This window comes from Callorhinchus milii, unplaced genomic scaffold (genome assembly GCF_018977255.1).
Source record: "Callorhinchus milii isolate IMCB2004 unplaced genomic scaffold, IMCB_Cmil_1.0 Scaffold27, whole genome shotgun sequence".
Taxonomy (NCBI): domain Eukaryota; kingdom Metazoa; phylum Chordata; class Chondrichthyes; order Chimaeriformes; family Callorhinchidae; genus Callorhinchus; species Callorhinchus milii.
The window spans coordinates 4,812,363-4,833,953 of record NW_024704768.1 but is presented as its reverse complement, the minus strand read 5'-3'; the positions used below and the strand labels follow the sequence as shown (position 1 = coordinate 4,833,953).

Here is a 21,591-nt window from a genome sequence, read left to right as displayed (position 1 = left end):
CAGGTGGTGCCACTGAGCTGCTCTGCTGTTGATAATAATACTTATTATTATTATTAATTATTTTTATTATAATAATAATTATTACAATAATAATCCTTACATTATATAACAATCCTTATGTTATATTTGACCCAGCGCCTCACCACGTCTTTGAGACGTCTCAAAGCGCTTCACAGAATATATATACTGTAAAGTGTAGTGACTGTGTATCTTGTGGGTGAAATGCGGCAGCACAGCAGCGTCCCCACAAACAGCCGTGGATTCAGTGACCAGTTTATTTTTACTTTTATTTTTTGAAAAGGGAATGCCAATCGACTAACAGCCGGGTTCCTACTCACTACCTCGGTAACCAGGCGCGTGGAGTAAGGACACTTACCTAAGGTTTGGTACACCGCAGGACTCCACAGGGAATAGTGAGGAGACAAGGAATAGTGAGGAGGACGGCAATAGATTAGCCTGATGGGCTGAACGGTGACAGATGAAGTTTAGTGAAGCAAATTGGGATTTCTGACACTGAAACGTGTTGGGTTTGGATCGCTCCGAGAGATTGTTCCTACCTGAGTCTGCTCGATGTGTGTGACTGCGTCATGTACTGTGACAAAGATCTGCTGGGGGCTGAGGTGCTCCAGGAGCCCGCTGTGTGTTAATATCCTCAATACACCACCTGGGAAAGACACATAGGGAGAGAGGGGTGAGGACATCACACACACACACACACGCAGCGGCAGCAACAACAACAACACATGACATTTACACCGCACCTTTCATGTCAGGAGGACGTCCCAAGGGGCGCTGGACAGCCGGGATTTGGACCCGAGCTGGGGGTTGGAATCAGGAGGGTTGGAGGGTAGGGAGAGTGGGGGTATGAGGGTGACCGAAGGTACGGTTGAAGAGGAGGGCTTTTGTGGATGATTATTATATCATTTTGTCCACAAAGTATACATTCAATTCACTTTACAGTGTAACCTGTGAAGCGCTTTGAGACATCTCCAAGAAGTGATCAGGCGCATTATCAGCTGAAAGGATTATTATTACTATATTCTTTGAAGTCTCTTCACTTGATACTCACTGTTACACTGGGCTAAGTAGACAGAGGTTCCTCCTTTCTGACACTCTGTACACATCTACAACACAAGACCAATTGTTAGGACTGAGGACCACAGACAGACGGTGGAAAGTGTTGATTCTTTCAAAAGCGAATGAGGTGGATAGGGTGACAGATCAATAACCAGCTCTGAATCACAACATGAAAATAATAATTAATAACAATAAGTAATAATAATGCTTACGTTTGATATAGCACCTTATCAGGTCATTGAGATGTCTCAAAGTGCTTCACAGATAATACTGTAAAGTGTAGTGAACGTGTATTTTGTGGGCGAAATGCAGCAGCCAATCCTTATAAGGAAATGTTGAACAAGTTTGGACTCTTCTCTTGAAAAGAGAAGTATGAATGGTGACCTAATAGAAGTCTTTAAGATGATGAAAGGTTTTGATAGAGTAGCCATAGAGAAGGTAGTTCCACTTGTGGGAAACCAGTGCCATCAATATAGTCGCTAATAAATCAACAACAACACAACAACAACTTGGATTTATATAGCCTCTGTATCCTTTCTGAAATATGGGGACCAGAACTGTACATTCAGCAAGTTTATTAACGTCTTGTAATTTGTTCCAGTCCTCCTCAGTATTAACTACACCCTCCCACCCCCGCCCTCCCCTCCACACCCCCAATTTGGTGTCAGCCGCAAATTTTGAAATTGTACTTTCGATCCCGGAATCCAAATCGCGAATGTAAATTGTGAACCAAGTGGGTCCCAAATACCGATCCTTGTGGAACATCACCGCCCCCTCTGCCAGTCTGAGCCGCTGCGCTGTACCCCTACCCTCTGTTTTCTGTTCTCTTGCTAGACCCTGCTGCTCGGGTCATTCTGCCATCATTCTCGGGTCTGAAATGCTGTGACTGTCCAGCGCTTTGGGATGTCCTCCCGATGTGAAAGGCGCTATACAAATGTAATCTTGTTGGCGTTGTTCTCCCCTGACTCCACACGCTCTGACCTTATTCCTCAGTACAATATAAGCGGTGCCTTATCGAACGGCTTTTGGAAATCCAAATATATTCCATATGTACTGCATACTCCCCTTGTCTAGTCTTTCCGTGACCTCTTGAAATAATTCAGTGGCTGTTCGAGCATCACCTTCCTGTTTGAAATCCGTGCTGATTGCGTGTGGAGTAAGGAAACTTGCCGAAGGTTTCGCTTTGAGCCGCCCGGGAATCGAACCTGGGGCCTCTCGCTTGCGAGGCGAGGGCTCTAACCCCCACACAAACCTCAAAGTGGATGGTAAAAGATCCCGCACTCGGGAAAGAGAAGGGAGTTTCTCCCAACGCAGTGTGAAGTGGGAGGATTAATATTATTGTAATTGTTGTTATAAATACCTGAACGAACAGCCTCGCTCCAGCTGCATCGATGAAGATGACGCCACTGCAGTCGATCACCACTGCCTGAATGGTCCTGAGCTGAGATGCTGAGAACGCGAGACACAGGTTAACAACTGGAAGATGTGGAGTGTTAGAGAACCCCCACCCGCCCCCTCAATGGCACTTGTTGTTGTTGTATCATAGTCCCTCATTCTGTATATTTTCCCACCCTTTGGAACTCCATCCCACAGTCCCTCCACATCGCTCCCTCTCTCTCGCCTCCTTCAAGGCACGTCTCAAGACCCTCCTTTTGGACTGTGCCTGTGGCCACCCTCCTACCCTCCCCGCCCTCTACCACCTCCCGATCCCAACCCCTGACTGTCCAGCGCCTTGGGACGTCCTCCTGACGTGTAAATATCATGTGTTGTTGTTCAAGGTCTGTCTCAAGACCTTCCTTTTTGACCGCACTTTGAGCCCAGCCTCACCCCCAACACTGACTCCAGGTCACACCGCAGAGGGACAACCTACTGTACCTGAGAGGGTTCCAGACCTGTGTGGTGAGGAGCCAGGATTAACGACCCCATTTTCCTGCAAGAAACAAAGTTACAGTGACATATGTAATATTTGGAGTTTCTATGATGTGTGTGAGTGTGAGGAGAGGACTCAGTGATGGCCCCCGAGATCGAGGGGGTGAATGGCCTCCTCCTGTTGCTAGGTTGTTGTAGGGGGAGCTGTTATGGAGGGAGCTGTTATGGGGGCTGTTGTGGGGGGTGGGGGCTGTTGTGGGGGGTGGGCGCTGTTATGGGGGGAGCTGTTATGGGGGGAGCTGTTGTGGGGGCTGTTGTGGGGGGTCTGTTGTAGGGGAGGGGGGCTTTCATGGGGGGCTGCTGTAGGGGGGCTGTTATGGGGAGGGTTGGGATACAGAATAAGTTTGGCACAGGGTGAAGTGGATGTACTACGGTGATGATGTCTGACTGCTTGCTGTTCTCTGTGACCCTCTGGGTGTCTTGTCCCTCGAGGACCTTGTCCTGGTTCAGCCCCAGGAGACGTGTCAGGGCGCTTCGGAAGAAGCTCTTATTGCCGTAGTAGATGGGAGCGTTATACGCCAAGATCTTCACCCCCGAGATTTCGAGGCACTGCGATAATTGTACAATGAATAAAATATAATGTATAATTTCGCGCACACAAAATCCACAGTCAATTCACTCTGCAGTGTAACCTGTGAAGCGCTTTGGGACATCTCGAAGATGTGATGAGGCGCTGTGTCAATATATTATAATATAGAATAATAACATTTAATAAAAATATATATATAATAATAATAACAATAATAATAATCCTTGCATTTGATATAGAGTCTTATTACGTTGTTGAGGCATCTCAGTGTGTGTGTGTGTGGGGGGGGGGGGGGGCAGTGTGTGTTTGTGTGTAAGGGTTAGTGTGTGGGTGAGCGTCAGGGTTAGTGTGTGGGTGAGTGTCAGGGTTAGTGTGAGGGGTATCTCTGCCCCTGACCCTGGCTGTTAGCCTACCTTGCTGTTCCCGCCCACTGGTCTGTATATCTCTGTGTTGGATGCCCTGCCCAGCACGGAGCAGGTGGCCCTGCAAATAATAATAATAATCATCATCAGAACAATAATTCCTGCATTTGCTACAGCGCCCGATCACGCTGTTTGTTGCGAGGTCCCAAAGCGCTTCACAGACCATTCTGTAAAGTGTAGTGACTGTGTGTTTTGTGGGTGAAACGCAGCAGCCAATTGCGCCCAGCGACGTCCCCACAAACAGCCGTGGATTGAGCGACCAATTTAGTATTTTTAACGGTATTATAACACCCGGAAAAGGGATCCGTCAATCAGTCGACTAACAAGCAGGTTCCTACTGACTGCCGGTAAACAGAGACGTGTGGAGTGAGGAAACTTGTCTAAGGTTTCGCTCCGGCCGGGAATCGAAACCAAGCATTAGTATTATTTATTTTATTTTTTGGAGATATTATTATTATTAATATTAATATTATTATCAATGACTTGACCACTCTACCTCTGAGTGCGACACACCACGGACATCATTGAGAAGACGATACCCACAGCAAGTCCCAGCTCAGCGTTCAGTGTGACCACAGCCACCCACGTCACCACCCAAACCATCTGAGAGACAAGACAAGGCAGGAAGGTCAGACCTGCAGCGTACAGACAACAACAGGGTGTCTGCACCCACTCTGGCCATCTGCTTATCTGCTGACAACAACACCTGACATTGACACGGTGCCTTTCATGTAGGGAGGACGTCCCAAGGCGCTGGACAGTCAGAGATTTGGGCCCGAGCTGGGGGTTGGGATCAGGAGGGGGTGGAGGGTGGGGAGGTTGGGGATAGGAGGGTGACCGAAGCCGCAGTCGAAGAGGAGGGTCTCGAGAAGGGCCTTGAAGGAGTCGAGGCAGGGGCGAGGCAGGGGTGAGGGTGGGATGGAGTGCCAGAAGGTGGGGGCAGAGAGGCAGAAGGCTCGCCCATCAATGGTCTCCTCCTCCTTACAGGCTCAAGGGGCTGAATGGCCACCTCCTGTTCCTATGTTCCTAGACCGGGAGCAGGGATTCTTCTTGATAAATTCCCCCCAAACTTTCCCAAACTTACGAAGTCCATCTTGCTGAGCCGCCAGAGCTCTGGGAGGTCTTGAAACTGTAGAAACATCTGGCGCAGACTGATGACATTGATACAGGCCAACACCGCCTGAGAGGAGAAGCCGGGTTAGGAACATTCAGCCCCTCCAGCCTGTTCCGCCATTGAATCTTTCGCTCCCAATTTATTCCCACCCCCATAAATCCCCAAATACCTCGACTTCCAATTATCTCATCCGGTGATGTTCAACCTTTACAGTGGTCCAACACGATTTTCTTTGATTGAATATTTCTTGACTTTATATATATATATACAGACACACATATTCGCGCACACGTGTATATATATATATATATAATGCTGTATTATTGTTGAATTATCCCAGGAACCTGTATCTCACTCACCTGTACAGAGAATAGTTTCCCTCTATCCATTGCCCCCTTACCCCTAATTTAACTTGTGGAACGGTTTCTGTTAGGAATTCGCTGCTCAGTTTGCTGTTTAGTTAGTTTTCTGAGGCTCAAAGTAAACTGAGATACACGTCACTGATGGTGCTTACCTTGGGCAGGAAGTGAAAGAGGGGCCCAACGAAAAGCAGGACAACCAGGACCACAGCACTGGTGAACAGCCCGGATAGCTGCCGTCAAACACACGGTACATTTAATAATGGTTAATAATAATCATTACTAATAATGATAATAATAATACTGGTGTCTCAAAGCGCTTCACACAATATACTGTAAAGTGTAGTGTCTATATATTGTGGGGAAACACAGCAGCCAATTGGATACGGGCAGACGATTGAGTGACCAAATTATCATTATGTAGGTAGGTATCATACCCTCACCTGTGCCACTCTCTCACCTGTGCCACTCTCTCACTTGTATGTCACTCTCTCACCTGTGCCACACTCTCACCAATGTCACTCTGTCACCTGTGCCACTCTCACCTGTATCTCACTCACCTGTGCCATTCTCTCACCTGTATGTAAGACTCTCACCTGTGTACACCCCCCAGCACTCTCCAGGATGTTGGTTGTGGCCAGTGACGCTGAGCTTGGGAAACAGGTAAAGAGGGAGGAAACCGTATTGGAAATGCCATGAGCCAAGAGCTCCTGGAGACGGTGAGAGAGAGAGATGGTTAGTGATGGCCACTTACATACACAATAGACCCCTACCCCACCGTCCCCCCACCATCCCCTGTGGTTGGTGTGCCTTACAGCGCCTTGGGATGTCCCCCTGACCTGAAAGCCGCTACACAAATGTAATTTGTTGTTGTTGTTGACTCACGGACCTGGTTGGGGTTGATGGTATAGTGATGCTTTTCTGCGTAGATCATGGCCAGGGAGACAGACACGGCATAGCCCACAAAGGTAATGGGCAGCGTGTCCCACACCAGGGCTGGGATACTGTGCACAGCCGGCAACTGGGGGTCAGGAAACCTGGAACACACCAGAGAGGAGAGGAGTTTGGACACAAGAACATAAGAATTGCCAGACAATCTTGTTTGGGGGGAAGGTTTCCCACAAACAGCCGTGGATTGACCACACTAACATTTTTATCTATTTTTTGAAGGGATTATTATTCCCCCCCGGAAAAGCGATCAGCCAATCGATTAACAACCAGGTTCCTCCTTACTGCTGGTCAACAGAGGTGTATGTGTGTGTGTGTGGAGTAAGGAAACTTGCCTAAGGTTTCGCCCTGACCTGACCCGCCCGGGAATCGAACCCGGGTCCTCTGGCTGGCGAGGCGAGGGCTCTAAGCCCTGAGCTACAGGGACTCCACCAAAGAATTGACCTAATCTTGGGCATCCCTTTCCTGGCCAAACCCATCCCCGCCCTACCCTCGATCCGGCCTGTACCTTGATTCTCGTCCCCGGCCAATCCTGTCCAAACCCGACCCCCTTTCCCACCCGATCCCGATCCCGTCCTCACCCGCTCCCCGGTCCTGACCTTACCCAGCCGGGATCTCACCAACCACCTGGATGCTGTATGTCTGGTCCAGTGATGTGGCGAAGGAGATGCCAGTGGCTATCATCACCTGGTGTCACAACAACAACAACAACCACAACAAGAGGTTACATTTACACAGATTCCATCACATCAGGAGGACCTCCCAAGGCCCTGAACAGTCAGGGATCCTCACCCAAGCTGGGGGTTGGAATCAGGAGGGGGGGAAGGGCGGCGAGGGTAAGGGGGTAGGACCTACCCTCCGCCCCCTCCTGAACAACAACAATTACACAGCGCCCTTCATGTGGGGAAGCGTCTCAGAGAGCTTAACAATGGCGGAGCCCGGGGAACGGAGGGAGGAGGTGACCGTAGGTATGGTGAAGAGGAAGGTCTTCAAGTGCGGGCTAAAAGAGTGGAGGGGGTGCGAGGCGGAGGGATTGAGGGAGGAGTTAGCTTGCGAGGCGAGCGCACTAACCACTAAGCTACAGGACAACAACAACTTGCATTACGCAGTGCCCTTCACGCGGGTTGGTGGGGTGGGAGGTAGCGTCCTGGGGCGCTTGACCATTGACCCGGGTGGGGCTGACCACAGGGTCAGGGATATCCACTCACCATGATGATTTCGATGGGAATGGGGATGCGGAGTTTGCGTCTGAAGCGACTGTTGATCTCCTTGGTTGGGATGAGGACACTGAGACACACCACAGAAATCACCAGCTCCGCAATGTTGGTGCTGCCCAGAGCTCTGAAGATCGATCCCAGTGTCTGAAACACGTCAATAATAATAATAATGATGATCATTGCACCAACGGCAACGATGCCTACAGTGTGTTGTGCTCCGGGGTAAAGGGATCAGTCATTAATAATAATAACAATATATAATATAATATTTAATAATAATAATACTAATCCTGGGTTCAATCCTTGGGCAGCGCAAAACCTTAGACAAGTTTCCTTACTCTACACGCCTCTGTTTACCAGGCAGTAAGTAGGAACCCAGTTGGTAGCCGCTTTACGGGGGGTAATAATTCCTTTAAAAATAATAATTTTGGTCTCTCAAACCAGGACTGTTTGTGGGGACGTCGCTGGGCGCAATTGGCTGCTGCGTTTCGCCCACAAAAATACGCAGTCACTACACTTTACAGCACAATCTGTGAAGCGTTTTGAGACGTCTCAACGACCTGATAAGGCTCTGCGTCAAATGCCAGGATCATTAATATATTATTATACAATATTACATAAATGCAAGTTGTTATATAGGGATATAGGAACAGGAGTAGGCCATTCAGCCCATCCAGGCTGTTCCACCATTCTGTTAGATCCTGGCTGATGATGATGATGATGATGATGATGATGATGATGGACCGGGCTGGGGTTGACCCTGACCTTGAAGATGGTGGACAGCCCTGTGAAGCGAGGCAGCCTGAGGCCCAGCATGGTGCTGAGCTGGGACACGGTGACGTGGAACGCTGCTCCACTCGTGAAGGCCTTCACGATGGGGTCGGACAGGTAGGTGGACAGGACCCCCAGCTGGAGAACAAACATGGCGATCTGGAACAGAGCGAGCGAGAGAGAGAGAGAGAGAGAGAGAATAATAACAGCTTCCATTCACACGGTGCCTTTCACGTCAGGAGGACGTCCCAAGGCGCTGGACAGTCAGGGATTAATAATAATCTTTGCGTTACATACAGCGCCTCATCACGCCTTTGCGATGTCTCAAAGCGCCTCGCAGGCTGCACTGTAAAGTGTAGTGACTGTGTGTTTTGTGGGCAAAGCGCAGCAGCCCAATTGCGCCCAGCGGCGTCCCCACAAACAGTCATGGATTGAGTAACGGAATTATTATTGTTTTTAATATTTTATGTAAAGGATTATATACCCCCGGAAAGTGATCCCCCAATCGATTAACAACTGGGTTCCTACTGACTGCTGGTGAACAGGTGTGTGGTGCGTGTGTGTGTGTGTCTGTGTGTGTGGTGTCAGGGAACTTGCCTAAGGTCTCGCCCTGACCCGCCCAGGGGAACTGAAGCCGGGTCCTCTGGCTTGCGGATTTAACTCCTGAGCTACAGGAGGACGGAGTGGGAGGAATTACCATGATCAGCCCAGAGAGAAGGGTGACTGCAGAGGCCACCGCGATCCTCTGCTTCTCGATCTCTGCCTCTTGGATGTTTGTTATGTTCATTCCCATTGGCCGAGGGACAAGGGATTCCACCACAGACCCAGTCATTAGGCTAATGACAGCGAATGTACCTGGAGGCAAGAGAACAACAACAACAACGCATGACACGGACACAGCACTGGTCGCCTCAGGAGGACGTCCCAAGGCGCTGGATAGTCTGGGATCCGCACCCGAGCTGGGGGTTGGGATCGGGAGGGGGTGGGGAGGGTGGGGGTAGGAGGGTGACTGAAGGGGAGAGTCTTGGGGGAGAGTTTATTGCACTGAGAAATCATCATAATAATCATGATATTAATCCTGGCATTTGACCCGGCGCCCGATCACATCGTCGAGACGTCTCAAAGCGCTTCACGGGACACTCTGTCACATGTACTGACTGTGTATTTTTGTGGGCGAAACGCGGAAGCCAATTTGATGCCCAGCGACGGCCCACAAACAGTCGTGGATCGAGTGACCAATTTTTTTTAATTACCCTCCAGGAAAAGTGATCCGCCAGTTGATTAAGAGGTGGGTTCCTACTTACTGCTGGTAACCTGGGGCGTGAGTGTGTGTGTGTGTGGAGTAAGGAAACTAAGGTCAAACCCAGGTCCTCTGGCTTGCGAGGCGAGGGCTCTAACCCCTGAGCTACAGGGACTGGGTTTTTTTTAACCGTGTGCCAGTGGACTAACCTTAACTACCTGCTCCAGTCGTTAATTCCCCTCGGGCTCTGTTGGCTTCAGTCTTACCTGTGGAAACATGTCGTCCGGTGCCAAACAGCATGTAGAGCACGACAGGGAAGAAGGAGGTGTAGAGACCGTAAACAGGTGCTACTGAGGTCAGCAATGCAAAGGCCATCCCTGAGAGGAGACGAGATCACGAGAGAAGGTCAACGTTACTGTAAACCTCACGTGAGTCGTATCGATGGGGACCATACCTCTAACATGGCTAAACCAGCTAAACCCACACAAAGCTTGGCCATTAGTGAGAGAGAGAGAGAGAGCGCTGTCTGGCAAAGCTTTCCCACTGATGTCCAGCCACGATCCCCCTCCCCATTAGTTAGTTAGTTAGTTAGTTAGGGCTTTGGCTGCAGGTTACCAGGAGCTGAGGGGGAGGATTCCCTGGCCCCAGTGACTGGTCGGCCCTTCCAGGTCCTGCCGATGGCTGAGCCGGTCCGGGCTGAGCTGAGCTGTCATTCCGGAAAATCACCAGATTCCAAATCCGGACCTGATTTAAGAATTTAAGAATTCTCCCCCGTTCTGGTCGGTTTATGTTTGAGGTCAGTGACTCGGTCTCGGACTGGATGGAATTCAGGACTTCTGGGACCTGAATTCGCAATTAACAAAGGCCCACTCTGTCTGTCGATCTTCATGATGATTATCACACCTCGTCTGTTGGCTTCAAACCAACAACCTTCTGACTAAGAGGTGAGATCTCTGTCACTTTACAATCAAATCCTGCGCAGAGTTTTGTGGTGTTTGTCCTCCATCACACGTTAGGATTTTATTCATATCCAAAGTGAGGATTTACAACAACCTCAACAGCAATAGTCTGACTTTACACAGCGACCATCACACAGGACAATGTCTTGGAGCGACGTACAGGGTTGAGGGACACCGAAGAGGTTGGGGTGGGGGGGAGGAGTGAGGGAGGGAGGGAGGGAGGGAGTGAGGGAGGGGGAGTGTGGAGGTGACAATGGCACAGCTGAAGAGGTATTTCTCATGTGACATTTAAAGACGGAAAAATTATTAGTATTATTACGATTACAGTAAAACTCACCATAAGTCCGATCTGTATAAATCACATAATTGCCTGAGTGGTAAACCTGCCCTCAGTCCCGTTGAATTTCTCTATTATTTATAGGTAAATTTAAGTTAAGTTTCATATAACTCGTAACTTTGCATATTACAATGCAAAATGACGTTTGTGCAGTGGCTGCACATCAGGAGGACGTCCCAAACTGCTGCATATTCAATGATCGGTCCCAACTGATACGACTTTTGTGAGGTTTACTGAACCATCGTCATTATTACTGTCATTATTGCTATTGTTATTATTACGTTATTACAGTTTGAATCGTATTGTAAAGGTAATTTCTAAGCGGTTTTCAGTGATGCACAACCAGACCACTAACACTGTCACTGCTCTTTGAAACAGCCACCAACTAGTCCCACTCCCCCCGCTCTTACCCCAACTAGTCCCACTCACTCCCCCGCTCTTACCCCAACTAGTCCCGCTCACTCCCCCGCTCTTACCCCAACTAGTCCCACTCCCCCCGCTCTTACCCCAACTAGTCCCACTCACTCCCCCGCTCTTACCCCAACTAGTCCCGCTCACTCCCCCGCTCTTACCCCAACTAGTCCCACTCACTCCCCGGCTTTTACCCCAACTAGTCCCGCTCACTCCCCCGCTCTTACTCCAACTAGTCCCGCTCACTCCCCCGCTCTTACCCCAACTAGTCCCGCTCACTCCCCCCCCCGCTCTTACCCCAACTACTCCCACTCACTCCCCCTCTGTTACCCCAAAGCTCTGCACATTGTCCTTATCCAATTCCCTTTTGCAAGCGATTATCAAATCTGCTCCCACCAGCCTTTCAGTTCAGGCAGTGAGTTCCAGACCGTAACAATTCTCTGAGTAAAACACATGTATAATAATAATTATGAATTCATATCATTGATGATGATGATGATGATGATGATTTCTGTACCTTGTGGGATGTGGACGATGCCCACAGTCAGGCCTGCGACTATATCCCCGAGGAGGCAGGTACGGAGCTGGTAATCAGGGAGCCAGGCCAGGGGAGGGAATCGCTCAATCAGGTAACCTCTCCCAGAGCAGCTCAACCACAGCCTCCGCCACAATCCTTGCTCTGCCCGGCTCCCCTTCTCCTCACTGACGCTTCCAAAACTCCGCTCAAACTGGTCCTGGGTGTAAACGGATCGGGAGAGCTTCACCCCACGCATGCTCGACTCTGCCCGGGGGCTAAGTGGGGGGTTGGTGGGTGGGATGGGGAGGTGGGGTGACAGAGAGGGAGACTTAGGGAGTGTGTGTGTGAGTGAGTGAATGTGTGTGTGGGTGTGAATGCGTGTGTCAGTGAGTGTGTATGAGTGTGTCAGTCAATCAATCAGTCAGTCAGTCAGTCAGTCTGTGTGTGTGTGTCAGTCAGTCAGTGAGTGTGAGTGTGAGTCAGTCGGTCAGTCGGTGTGTGTGTATAAGTGTCTCCAAGCTATTGGTTTCCTGAATGGCTGAGCGCTCTAAGCAAACACAGAGCTACAGAGAGGTTTCCTGATTGTGTTTCACCAAAGCCGCCGCATTCCTGGTATCTGACTGGACTCCGAGTTAGTGGAGAGGGTGTATACTGCGGAGGAAAGTTCTGCCTCAAAGTTAGCCAGAGCCCCACCCCAACACCGTAACCATCTCTCTCACTCACTCGCTCGCTCTAAATCACAGCTTAACATGGAGTAATCCCTCCCCAAATCCCCCACCTACCCTCCGCCCTCCCTCCCTCCCTCCCTCTCTCTCTCTCTCGCTCGCTCTCCCCTCTCCCCCCCCCCAGTCCCCCCACCCTCAGAATAATCTGGCCGCTAACTTGTTGTAAATGACAAGTTAATGAAACGACCTTTCAGCTGCACAGGTGAGCGGCTGAGAGGTTGGTTTGGCAAAAGCTTAAAGGACAAAAACTCTGGAACGTAGACAATACTTCACTGAGGGTGAGAGAGAAAGAGAGGGGGAGAGAGAGAGAGAGAGAAATACATAATAATAATCATTGCATTTGACATAGCCTTATCACGTCTTTGAGAAGTCTTAAAGCGCTTCAGAATATACTGTAGAATATAAGTGTAGTGACTATATTTTGTGGGCGAAACGCAGCAGCCAATTGCGCCCAACGACGTCCCCACAAACAGTCGTGGATTGAAGTCGTGGATTGAAGTGACCAAATTATTATATTATGATATTATATTATTATTATATTTCATTAATTTTTTGGAGGGATTATTAGCCCCTGGAAAGCGAGCGGCCAATGGACTAACAAATGGGCTCCTATTTAGTGCTACATAACCAGAGGCGTGTATGTGTGCGTGTCTGTGTGTGTGTGCGCGTGGCTGTGTGTGTGTGTGTGCGTGTCTGTGTGTGCGTGTGTGTGCATGTGTGCGTGTCTGTGTGTGTGCGTGTCTGTGTGTTCGTGTCTGTGTCTGTGTGTGTGTGTGCGTGTCTGTGTGTGTGTGTGTCTGTGTGTGCGTGTCTGTGTGTGTGTGTGTGCGTGTCTGTGTGTGTGTGTGGTGTGTGCGTGTCTGTGTGTGTGTGTGCGTGTCTGTGTGTGCGTGTCTGTGTGTGTGTGTCTGTGTGTGCGTGTCTGTGTCTGTGTGTGCATGTCTGTGTGTGTGTGTCTGTGTGTGTGTGTGTGTGCGTGTCTGTGTGTGCGTGTCTGTGTGCGTGTCTGTGTCTGTGTGTGTGTGTGTAGAGTAAGGGAAACTTGCCTAAGGTTCTGCCCTGACCTGGTGCGGTGGGGGAATCGAACCCGAGTCCTCTCACTTGCGAGGCGAGTGGCTCTATCTACTGAGCTACAGCGACTGCCCGCGGTAAGAGCTGGTGGTCTGTGTCCTCGTGGTCGGGGGGGTGGGGGGGCGCTGTGAGGTGAGGGTGGGTGCGTTACCTGAGCCAGAGCGCCAGTCTCTCTCTGTCTCGCTCTCGCGCCGCCTCCTGGGCCGGTGGCCGCCTGCATTGTGAAGGGGTTAAGCGGCACTTTTCTACACCTTATTGTCTCTGCGTTTGAAGTGGTTCTGATGACCTGAATCTGACCCACATTGTGAGAGTATTTTTATGGCTCCTCTTGAGGAATGGTCTCCCCATCCCTCCCCCCTACCCGCCCGGCGCAGACAATGGGCAGCCAAAACCATCTGGAGTGTGTCGTTACCGGAAGCCATGGCCGGCGGAGTCTGGGGACCTCCGCGACTTGAAATTCCACCTCGTCTTAGCCTCCAGCACTTTCTCTCTCTCTCTCTCTCTCTCTCTCTCTCGCGCTCTCTCTATACGCCGCGCGGAATTGTGCAGAATAATATCACTGCTACTGATAATCATCCTCGCATTTGACACAGCGCCTTATCACGTCACGTCGTTGCCGCGTCTCAAAGGCTATATTTGTAAGGTGTAGTGACTGTATGTTCTGCGGGCGAAACTCGGTAGACAATTTGCGCTCGACAGCGTCCCCGTTTGAGTAATTGAGTGACCTTTTTTTTCTTATTCTTTTTGGAGGGATTATTAGCCCCGGAAAGCGATCTGTCAATCCACTGACAACCGGGTTCCTACTCACTGCGATGTGAGTGCTCTAACCACAAGGCTACAGGACTCTACTCTAAGGGCTGTTGATGACAGGGTCTCGACAATGTATCAAGCGTAATGATTATTATTATCGTATAATATTATACATTATTATACATTACACAGAGCCGCGGGGAGAGAGGAAACATGCCTAAGGTTTCTCTCTGCCCGGGAAGGATTATTATTAACATTAATATTATCGATGCACTTCACAGTAAATCCTGAGAAGCGTTTTGAGATGTCCTTCGACCATAAACCGGGCTGTATCAAATGCCGATGGTTGTAGGATTTACCGTGATTGAGGCTGTTGTGGTTTGGCAGATAAAGTGTCCCCTTTGATGGTAGGTAAAGGGTTAATGCCCGCAGCCCACCGGGGATGGGGTGGGGAGGAAGTCAAGAGGAGACGGGACAGGGAGGGAGAAACTCGTATCCTCTGCTCAAGACATTAAATAATTGCGTCATTTTGCTCAATAGACTCAAGTCCACATTGGGAGTGTGAGGGAGACCGAACTCTACACATTAACCCTTTACAGACACAACATATATTTTGTTCCTTTAATCGTCCTATTGTTATTGTGGAGCTCACAGTCTAGAATGACTCTCCAGCCCAGCGCTGGGGGCGGGCGGGGGGAGAGAGAGAGAGAGAGAGAGAGAGAGAGCGCTGCATTGGAGACTCCGCCCTTCAGATGAGATATTAAACCTCACTCCCCGTCTGTGCCCTGATAATAAATTAATCCACGACTGTTTGTGGGGCGCTGCTGCGCGCAATTGGCTGCCGCGTTTCGCCCACAAAATCTCCAATTACCCGCCTTCGCCCCGTATCCCTCGATCCCCTGACCTGACAACCATCTCCCCACCTCAGTCTTGGAGATGCGAATGGATCCAGACAGAATCCGCAGCCTTTCGGGAGAGAGAAAGAGAGAGAGAGAGAGTTCCAGATTCCCACGAGCCTTTGCGTGAAAACCTGCCCCTGATTTCACTCCTAAATGTCCTGGCTCTAATTTCAAGATGATGCCCACCTCGTTCTGGGTTTCCCCCCCACTCCCACCCCTCCACCTCTCCCCGGAGGCTTGCGACTCGCGGGCTCAGACTGTCCTGTGAAAGTGGGATTACATGTTCGATCATCGATGAGGGGAAGTGTTGGGGTTGTGGTGGTGTCTCCTGAGCTGTGTTTATTTACACCAGGCTTTGGCGATGGGCAGGCAACGAACCATCAGGCTCTCGTCTCCTCCTGAGCGAATCTTTAGTGGAAACACTTGATGGAGTCCCTGTAGCTCAGTGGTTAGAGCCCTTGTCTCGCAAGCAAGAGGACCCGGCTTCGATTCCCGGCCGATCAGGGCAAAAGATTAGGCACGTTTCCGACAATACAACTCCCCCCCACTCCCCAGCGCTGCGTTGGAGCATCAACTGTGTGATTCCAAGTCCCGATGTGAGGGGCTTGAACCCACAACCTCCTGCCACGGAGCCGGGCTGAGCATGTGGGTAAATCCAGTGAAAGATTAGAAAATCAGAGGCTCGAAGGGTCGAATGACCTATTCCTTCTCCTACATGTTATGTTATGTTAGAGCGCTTTGAGATGTCGTCCCAAAGTGAAAGACAAATGTCAGGAATATTGTTTTTTTTATTGTTATAGCGACACGCACTCCATTACCCTGAGAGAGAGAGAGAGAGAGACAGCGAGACAGAGAGAGAGAGAAAAACAGAGACAGAGCCAAAGCCTAAACATCATTGGAAATGGAATGGGCGTATATTCTGCAGATTGTTCAGACATACCTGCCCAGTGTCGGACTGTTCAATAGTCCATTGTCTCCGCACAGAATGGGCTTTTGTGCTGGAGCTTTCATTCTCTCGAAGGCATTGAATATATTTTTCTTTGAAAAGACGTGCTGTTCATCATGGTCAAACAGGGATCTTTCCCCCCCCCCGCCCCCCTCTTCTCTCTCCCTCTCTCTCTCCACCTCTCCCCCTCGTCCGTTTCTCCAAAGACTCATGACTCTGAGGTCGTAGGGAGAAAGTGCTCAGGGCTCGGGGGCAGCAGCAGCAATAATAATAATAATAATAAATCTCGCCTTATCATGTCGTTGAGACGTCTCAGAGCGCTTCACGGGAAAGTGTAGCGACTGTGTATTTTGTGGGCGAATCGCAGCAGCCAATTGCGCCGAGCGAAGTCCCCGCAAACAGTGGATTGAGTGACCACGTTTTTTTGGGCGGGATTGTTACCCCTGGAAAAGCGATCCGCCAATCGACTAACAACACCACGACTAACAATGCAATCAACTCGCAGCCTGGTACAGGGCAGCTGTAGGGGGGGGCACGTCTGAGGTGAGAACTTTACTCTGTCACAAACTGACCCGGGAGTGTGGACGGACGCACAGTGTAGAGGGAGCGTTACTGTGTCTCTAACGCTGACCGGGGAGTGCGGACACACAGTGTAGAGGAGCGTTACTGCGTCTCTAACCCTGACCCGGGAGTGCGGACGGACGCATAGTGTAGAGGAGCGTTACTGTGTCTCTAACGCTGACCGGGGAGTGCGGACGGACTCTGTGTAGGTTCCTAATCCTGTGATGTGCTATTTGCCTCCGGGGATTATCCCTTAAATTTTGCAAAATAAAAATTAATTGCTGCTAAAAAGAAACCCCCGAAAGGTTTTGTGTAACTCTTGTGGATGGACAGAGACGGACATGTGTTGTCACCGCCACCTGCTGTACACACTCTGTACTGCAGGTCTGATACATTGGAACTGCCTCACCTGACAATAATAATAATAATAACAACAATAATAATAATCATAACCTAATGATATTGTGGAGTCTCTGTAGCTCAGTGTTTAGAGCAATCACCTCGCAAGCGAGAGACCCGGGTCCGACTCCCGGTCCGGGCGAAACCTCGGGCAAGTTTCCTTACTCCGCACACTCGCACCTGACAATAATCCCTCAAGAAAAAAAACCAATAACCAATAAGCACTCGATCTGCGGTTGTGGGGTTGGGGTTGGGGGAGTGGGAGGGGGAGTGGGAGTGGGAGGGGGAGTGGGAGGAGTGGGTTGGGGTTGGGACAGGGGGAGCGGGTTGGGACAGGCGGAGTGGGAGGGGGAGTGGGAGGGGGAGGGGGTTGGGGGAGTGGGAGGGGTTGGGGGAGTGGGAGGGGGAGGGGGTCTGGACCATTCATGCAATTTACACTCTTTGATTTTCTGAGGAGAGTTTGAGTGCCGCTTTCACTCAGATCCTTTAGCTGTTTGATGTGACCTTTTCATCGGCTATAGTTAACTTTGTCACTGCCTTGTTCTCCTCCCCACCATCCCAACCCCCTCCCCCCCCCCACCCCGCTCTCCCCCCCCCACCCGCTCTCCCCCCCCACTCTCCCCCCCCCCCACCCGCTCTCCCCTCCTCCGCCACCACTCAATGTTGAACTGTAAAGGTTTCAGTTTGGGATCTTAATAGAGAGCCTCTCACTCTCTCTTTTACTCTCACTCTCTCATGCTCACTCGCTGACTCCTGTGCGTGAGCTGGGGGGGCGGGGGGTGGGTGTGGGGGGGGGTTGGTGTATGTGTGACTGTATGTGTGTGTGTGAGGGGGGGGGCACCAGCTCACAAACCTCCTGAACACACGAGGAATGTTTTGTGCTGTAGCTGCTCCAACGCACACTCTGGGGTTCTCCCCATCCCCCAAACCTTGTTCCCCTGACCCCATTTCCCCATCCCCACATCCCCCCCCTTCCCCCCCATCCCCCCCCCCCCCCTCCCCCCCCCAACCACCACCGTTCACGGCTTCTACATGAAAGTCACAAAAACCCGAGAAGACGATAAATAATCAAAAGGAATCGATTGCTGGCTCGATGCCTGGTGTAAACACAGAACCTCTTTGCAAGTAAATAGCGGCCGTTCAGACTTTGAAGATGGCCGCGGCGCTGACTCTGGGACTCGCTCGCTTCGAGATTATCGAAAATCAATTGAACTCCATGTTCTCTTTTATTTATCAAAGGCCGAGCGTAAAAGGTGCTCAATGCTGTCGCACTTCAAAGGGTGTGAGGCCAGCAGCTGCCTTCACTTTCCTTCGTTTGACTCTCAGCCCCATCGCCTTCTGCCTCATCTGTGTGGAGTCCCTGTAGCTCAGTGGTTAGAGCCGGAGGACCCAGGTTCGATTCCTGGGCGGGTCAGGTCGGGGCGAAACCTTAGACAAGTTCCCTTCCTCCACACAGACACACACACACGCACAGACACACACACGCACAGACACACGCACGCACACACCTGTTTACCAGCAATAAGTAGGAGCCCAGTTGTTAGTCGATTGGTGGATCACTTTCCGGGGAAAATAATCCCTTCTAAACAAATAATAATAATAATAATAAGTTGGTTACTCAATCCACGGCTGTTTGTGGGGACGCTACTGTGCGCGATTGGCTGCCGCGATGTGCCCACAAAATATACAGTCACTGCACTTTACAGTATATCCTGCGAAGGCGCTTTGAGACATCCCTCCCCCTCCTTTCTCATATTCCCTTCTTCCCTCTCACGCTCACTTTTTCTCTCTCTCTCTCTCTCTGGAGGCTGGTGAGGATCGGGGTGAGAAGCAGATGGAGATGAACATACATAACGGCCTTGAGTGGAGAGAACTTGACTTGTCCAATTTGCTTAGCAGTCAGACAGTGGCTTTGATGCTCCATATTACAGCCACATTTACACCGCACTCAAGCTCCGCACTCAAGCTGGAGTCTGACTGGTCTGAGATTTAACAGATGTTTCCAGGTCCCATCACACACACACATCCGACCGAAATGAATTTGTTTGTCAGCAGAATCTTCCAAAACTTTTACGAAACAAAAAACTATCCTATTTCCACACTTTGGGTATTGCTTCGTAAGTTGCGTCTCTCTCTCTCTCTCTCTCTCTCTCCACCTCCGACACACATTGCCCACCATCTCCATCCATCTGTGTCTTCTCTCACACCAAAGGCCACCGAAACCTTCATGTTTTATTGCCTCCATCACAGTGGAGCTCAGGGGTTAGAGCCCTCGCCTCACAAGCCAGAGGACCCGGGTTCGATTCCCGAGAGGGTCAAAGCAGAACCTTAGCCAAGTTTCCTTACCCCCCCCCCCCCCCCCACACACACACTCGCGCCTCTGTTTACCAGCAGTAATTGGGAACCGGCTGCTTGTCGATTGCCGGATCACTTTCCTGAGGTAATAATCCCTTAAAAAATAAGAAAATAAATAAACAAATTAATAAATAAATGCTACTAATAATAGTTTGGTCACTCAACTCACGACTGTTTGTGGGACGTCGCTGGGTGCATTGGGCTGCCACGTTTCACCTGCAAAATACACAGTCACTACACTTTACAGTAAATTCTGTGAAGCGCTTTGAGACATCTCGAAAGCATGATAATACAATACAAAATACGATACTGATATACACTTGTATAGCGCCTTTCACGTCAGGAAGGCATGATAAGGCGCGATACCAAATGCAAGGATTATTCTTAATAATACCATTATTGATATAATATAATGATTGAATTATTATTAATAATATTAATATTATTCTCGCTTTGAGAGCTCCTCTTTGTGCTCTTACACCCGAGAACATGAAGCCGTGTGAGAAGCCAAAGTGAAGATCAGCCAAGATCTGACGGAGGCAAATTGGCCGATAGAATTTCGCAGAGAGAATTGTCTCAGTCACTTAAATCCAGGGCTTGAAATCGTGCCCGAGTCTTTGTACTGCTTTATCCTGCCCTGAAGATACCTGGCTGATGTTTATCCTCGACCTCCCAGCCTAACCTTTCTCCTCTGGAGAGCGTTTAGCCGCAGATCACTCTGATATCGCTGCGAGCGAGCTCTGTCGCTTTGTTAACGTTTGTCAAAGCTTCCAAACGGTAGCTTTGTTTTCTGATTGCTTCACCTTAGGCTGTCATCCTGTCTGTCCACATCCACCCTCCCTTGTCTCTCTGTCTGTCTCTGTCTCTCTCTTTCTCTTTCTCTCTCTCTCGAGCCAATTGCACACAGCAGCGTCCCACAAACGGTCGTGGATTGAGTGACCAAATTAGTATTATTAATATTCAGTCAATTCACTTTACAGCGTGTTCTGCGAAGCGCTTTGAGACGTCTCGAAGGTGTGATCAGGCGTCGGGTCAAATGCCAGGATCATTGTTATACTGTTATGAAGGGGAGGAAAATGGTGAAGAGACAGGGAACGAAGAAACGGAAAGCTTGATCCACAGGAGCCCATTTCAATATCAAAAAAGTCAGTTTAAATAACTTTAATATCCTTTACTTTCCTGGTTATCTCATTATTTCTGTTCAGACAGATGTCTCTGGGGGGTGGGGGGGAGGGAGTGGAGTCCCTCAGCCCAACAAGGGGAAGGAATATTAATGCGGAAACAAATTAAAATTAACAGTTTTCATCCATCAGTTATACAGAACTGCAGAGAATGTTACAGCACAACTATTCTGTACCTGTTTTTACTCGATATAGCACCAGTCACCCTCGTACCCCCACCCTCCTACCCCCACCCTCCCTGTCCCCACCCTCCCTGATCCCCATCCACACCTGATCCCAACCCCCAGTTCGGGTGCAAATCCCTGACTGTCCAGCGCCTTGGGATGTCCTCCCGACATGAAAGGCTCCGTGTAAATGTCATGTGTTGTTGTTGTTGTTGTTGACAATGAGGTTGTGGACAGTGAGGGCTTCATTGGAGAGAGAGAGAGAGAGAGCGCAGACATGTCGTGGGGCGATGCGGAGGGGAACAGGGACGAGGGGAGATGCTCTGGGAATCTGGGATGAAGTGGGGGCTAATTGGAGTCTCGTTAGCCTCGCAGTCAAAGGCACATTTTCTTCACGGACGGAGATGGAAAGTGACACTTCGGGAAAATTCAATCACAAACCCGCAAACTCTGGCTGTCAAAGCAGTTTAGTGGTAAGTTTGTGGTGAGGGTCTGGGGGCCGCGGGTGAGATGAAACGATGTCCGAGTCACTGTAATAACCAGCTTCAAATACTGTACAAAACGCTGCTTTAGTTGATCCTCCATTAAATATTCTGTTTGAGCAGCGGAGCAGTTGATCAGATCAGAGCAGGTTCTGCACAGACACAGGCGCTGATGAAAGGCTTGAGAGGATGAAAGGCATCAATACTGATCGTCCATCGTCAATGTGA

At 50.0% G+C, this 21,591-nt stretch overlaps 1 protein-coding gene across 1 annotated transcript in view; it reads right to left on the bottom strand.

Moving 5' to 3' along the window:
• The window catches only part of slc26a10 (solute carrier family 26 member 10), a 12,612-nt gene extending 494 nt beyond the window's left edge, over positions 1-12,118 (bottom strand). Inside the window, exons 1-17 of the mRNA XM_042344400.1 lie at positions 11,831-12,118; positions 9,873-9,983; positions 9,064-9,221; positions 8,361-8,525; positions 7,587-7,739; positions 6,983-7,065; positions 6,320-6,467; positions 6,027-6,140; positions 5,586-5,663; positions 5,042-5,137; positions 4,454-4,560; positions 3,949-4,018; positions 3,376-3,555; positions 2,986-3,007; positions 2,438-2,553; positions 1,070-1,124; positions 558-664 (exon numbers count right to left, since the gene is read on the bottom strand). Coding sequence (XP_042200334.1) covers positions 558-664; positions 1,070-1,124; positions 2,438-2,553; positions 2,986-3,007; positions 3,376-3,555; positions 3,949-4,018; positions 4,454-4,560; positions 5,042-5,137; positions 5,586-5,663; positions 6,027-6,140; positions 6,320-6,467; positions 6,983-7,065; positions 7,587-7,739; positions 8,361-8,525; positions 9,064-9,221; positions 9,873-9,983; positions 11,831-12,086 — 2,019 coding nt within the window. The 5' untranslated portion in view covers positions 12,087-12,118. The remainder of the gene's footprint in view (positions 1-557; positions 665-1,069; positions 1,125-2,437; positions 2,554-2,985; positions 3,008-3,375; positions 3,556-3,948; positions 4,019-4,453; positions 4,561-5,041; positions 5,138-5,585; positions 5,664-6,026; positions 6,141-6,319; positions 6,468-6,982; positions 7,066-7,586; positions 7,740-8,360; positions 8,526-9,063; positions 9,222-9,872; positions 9,984-11,830) is intronic.
• Positions 12,119-21,591: the final 9,473 nt, after the last annotated feature.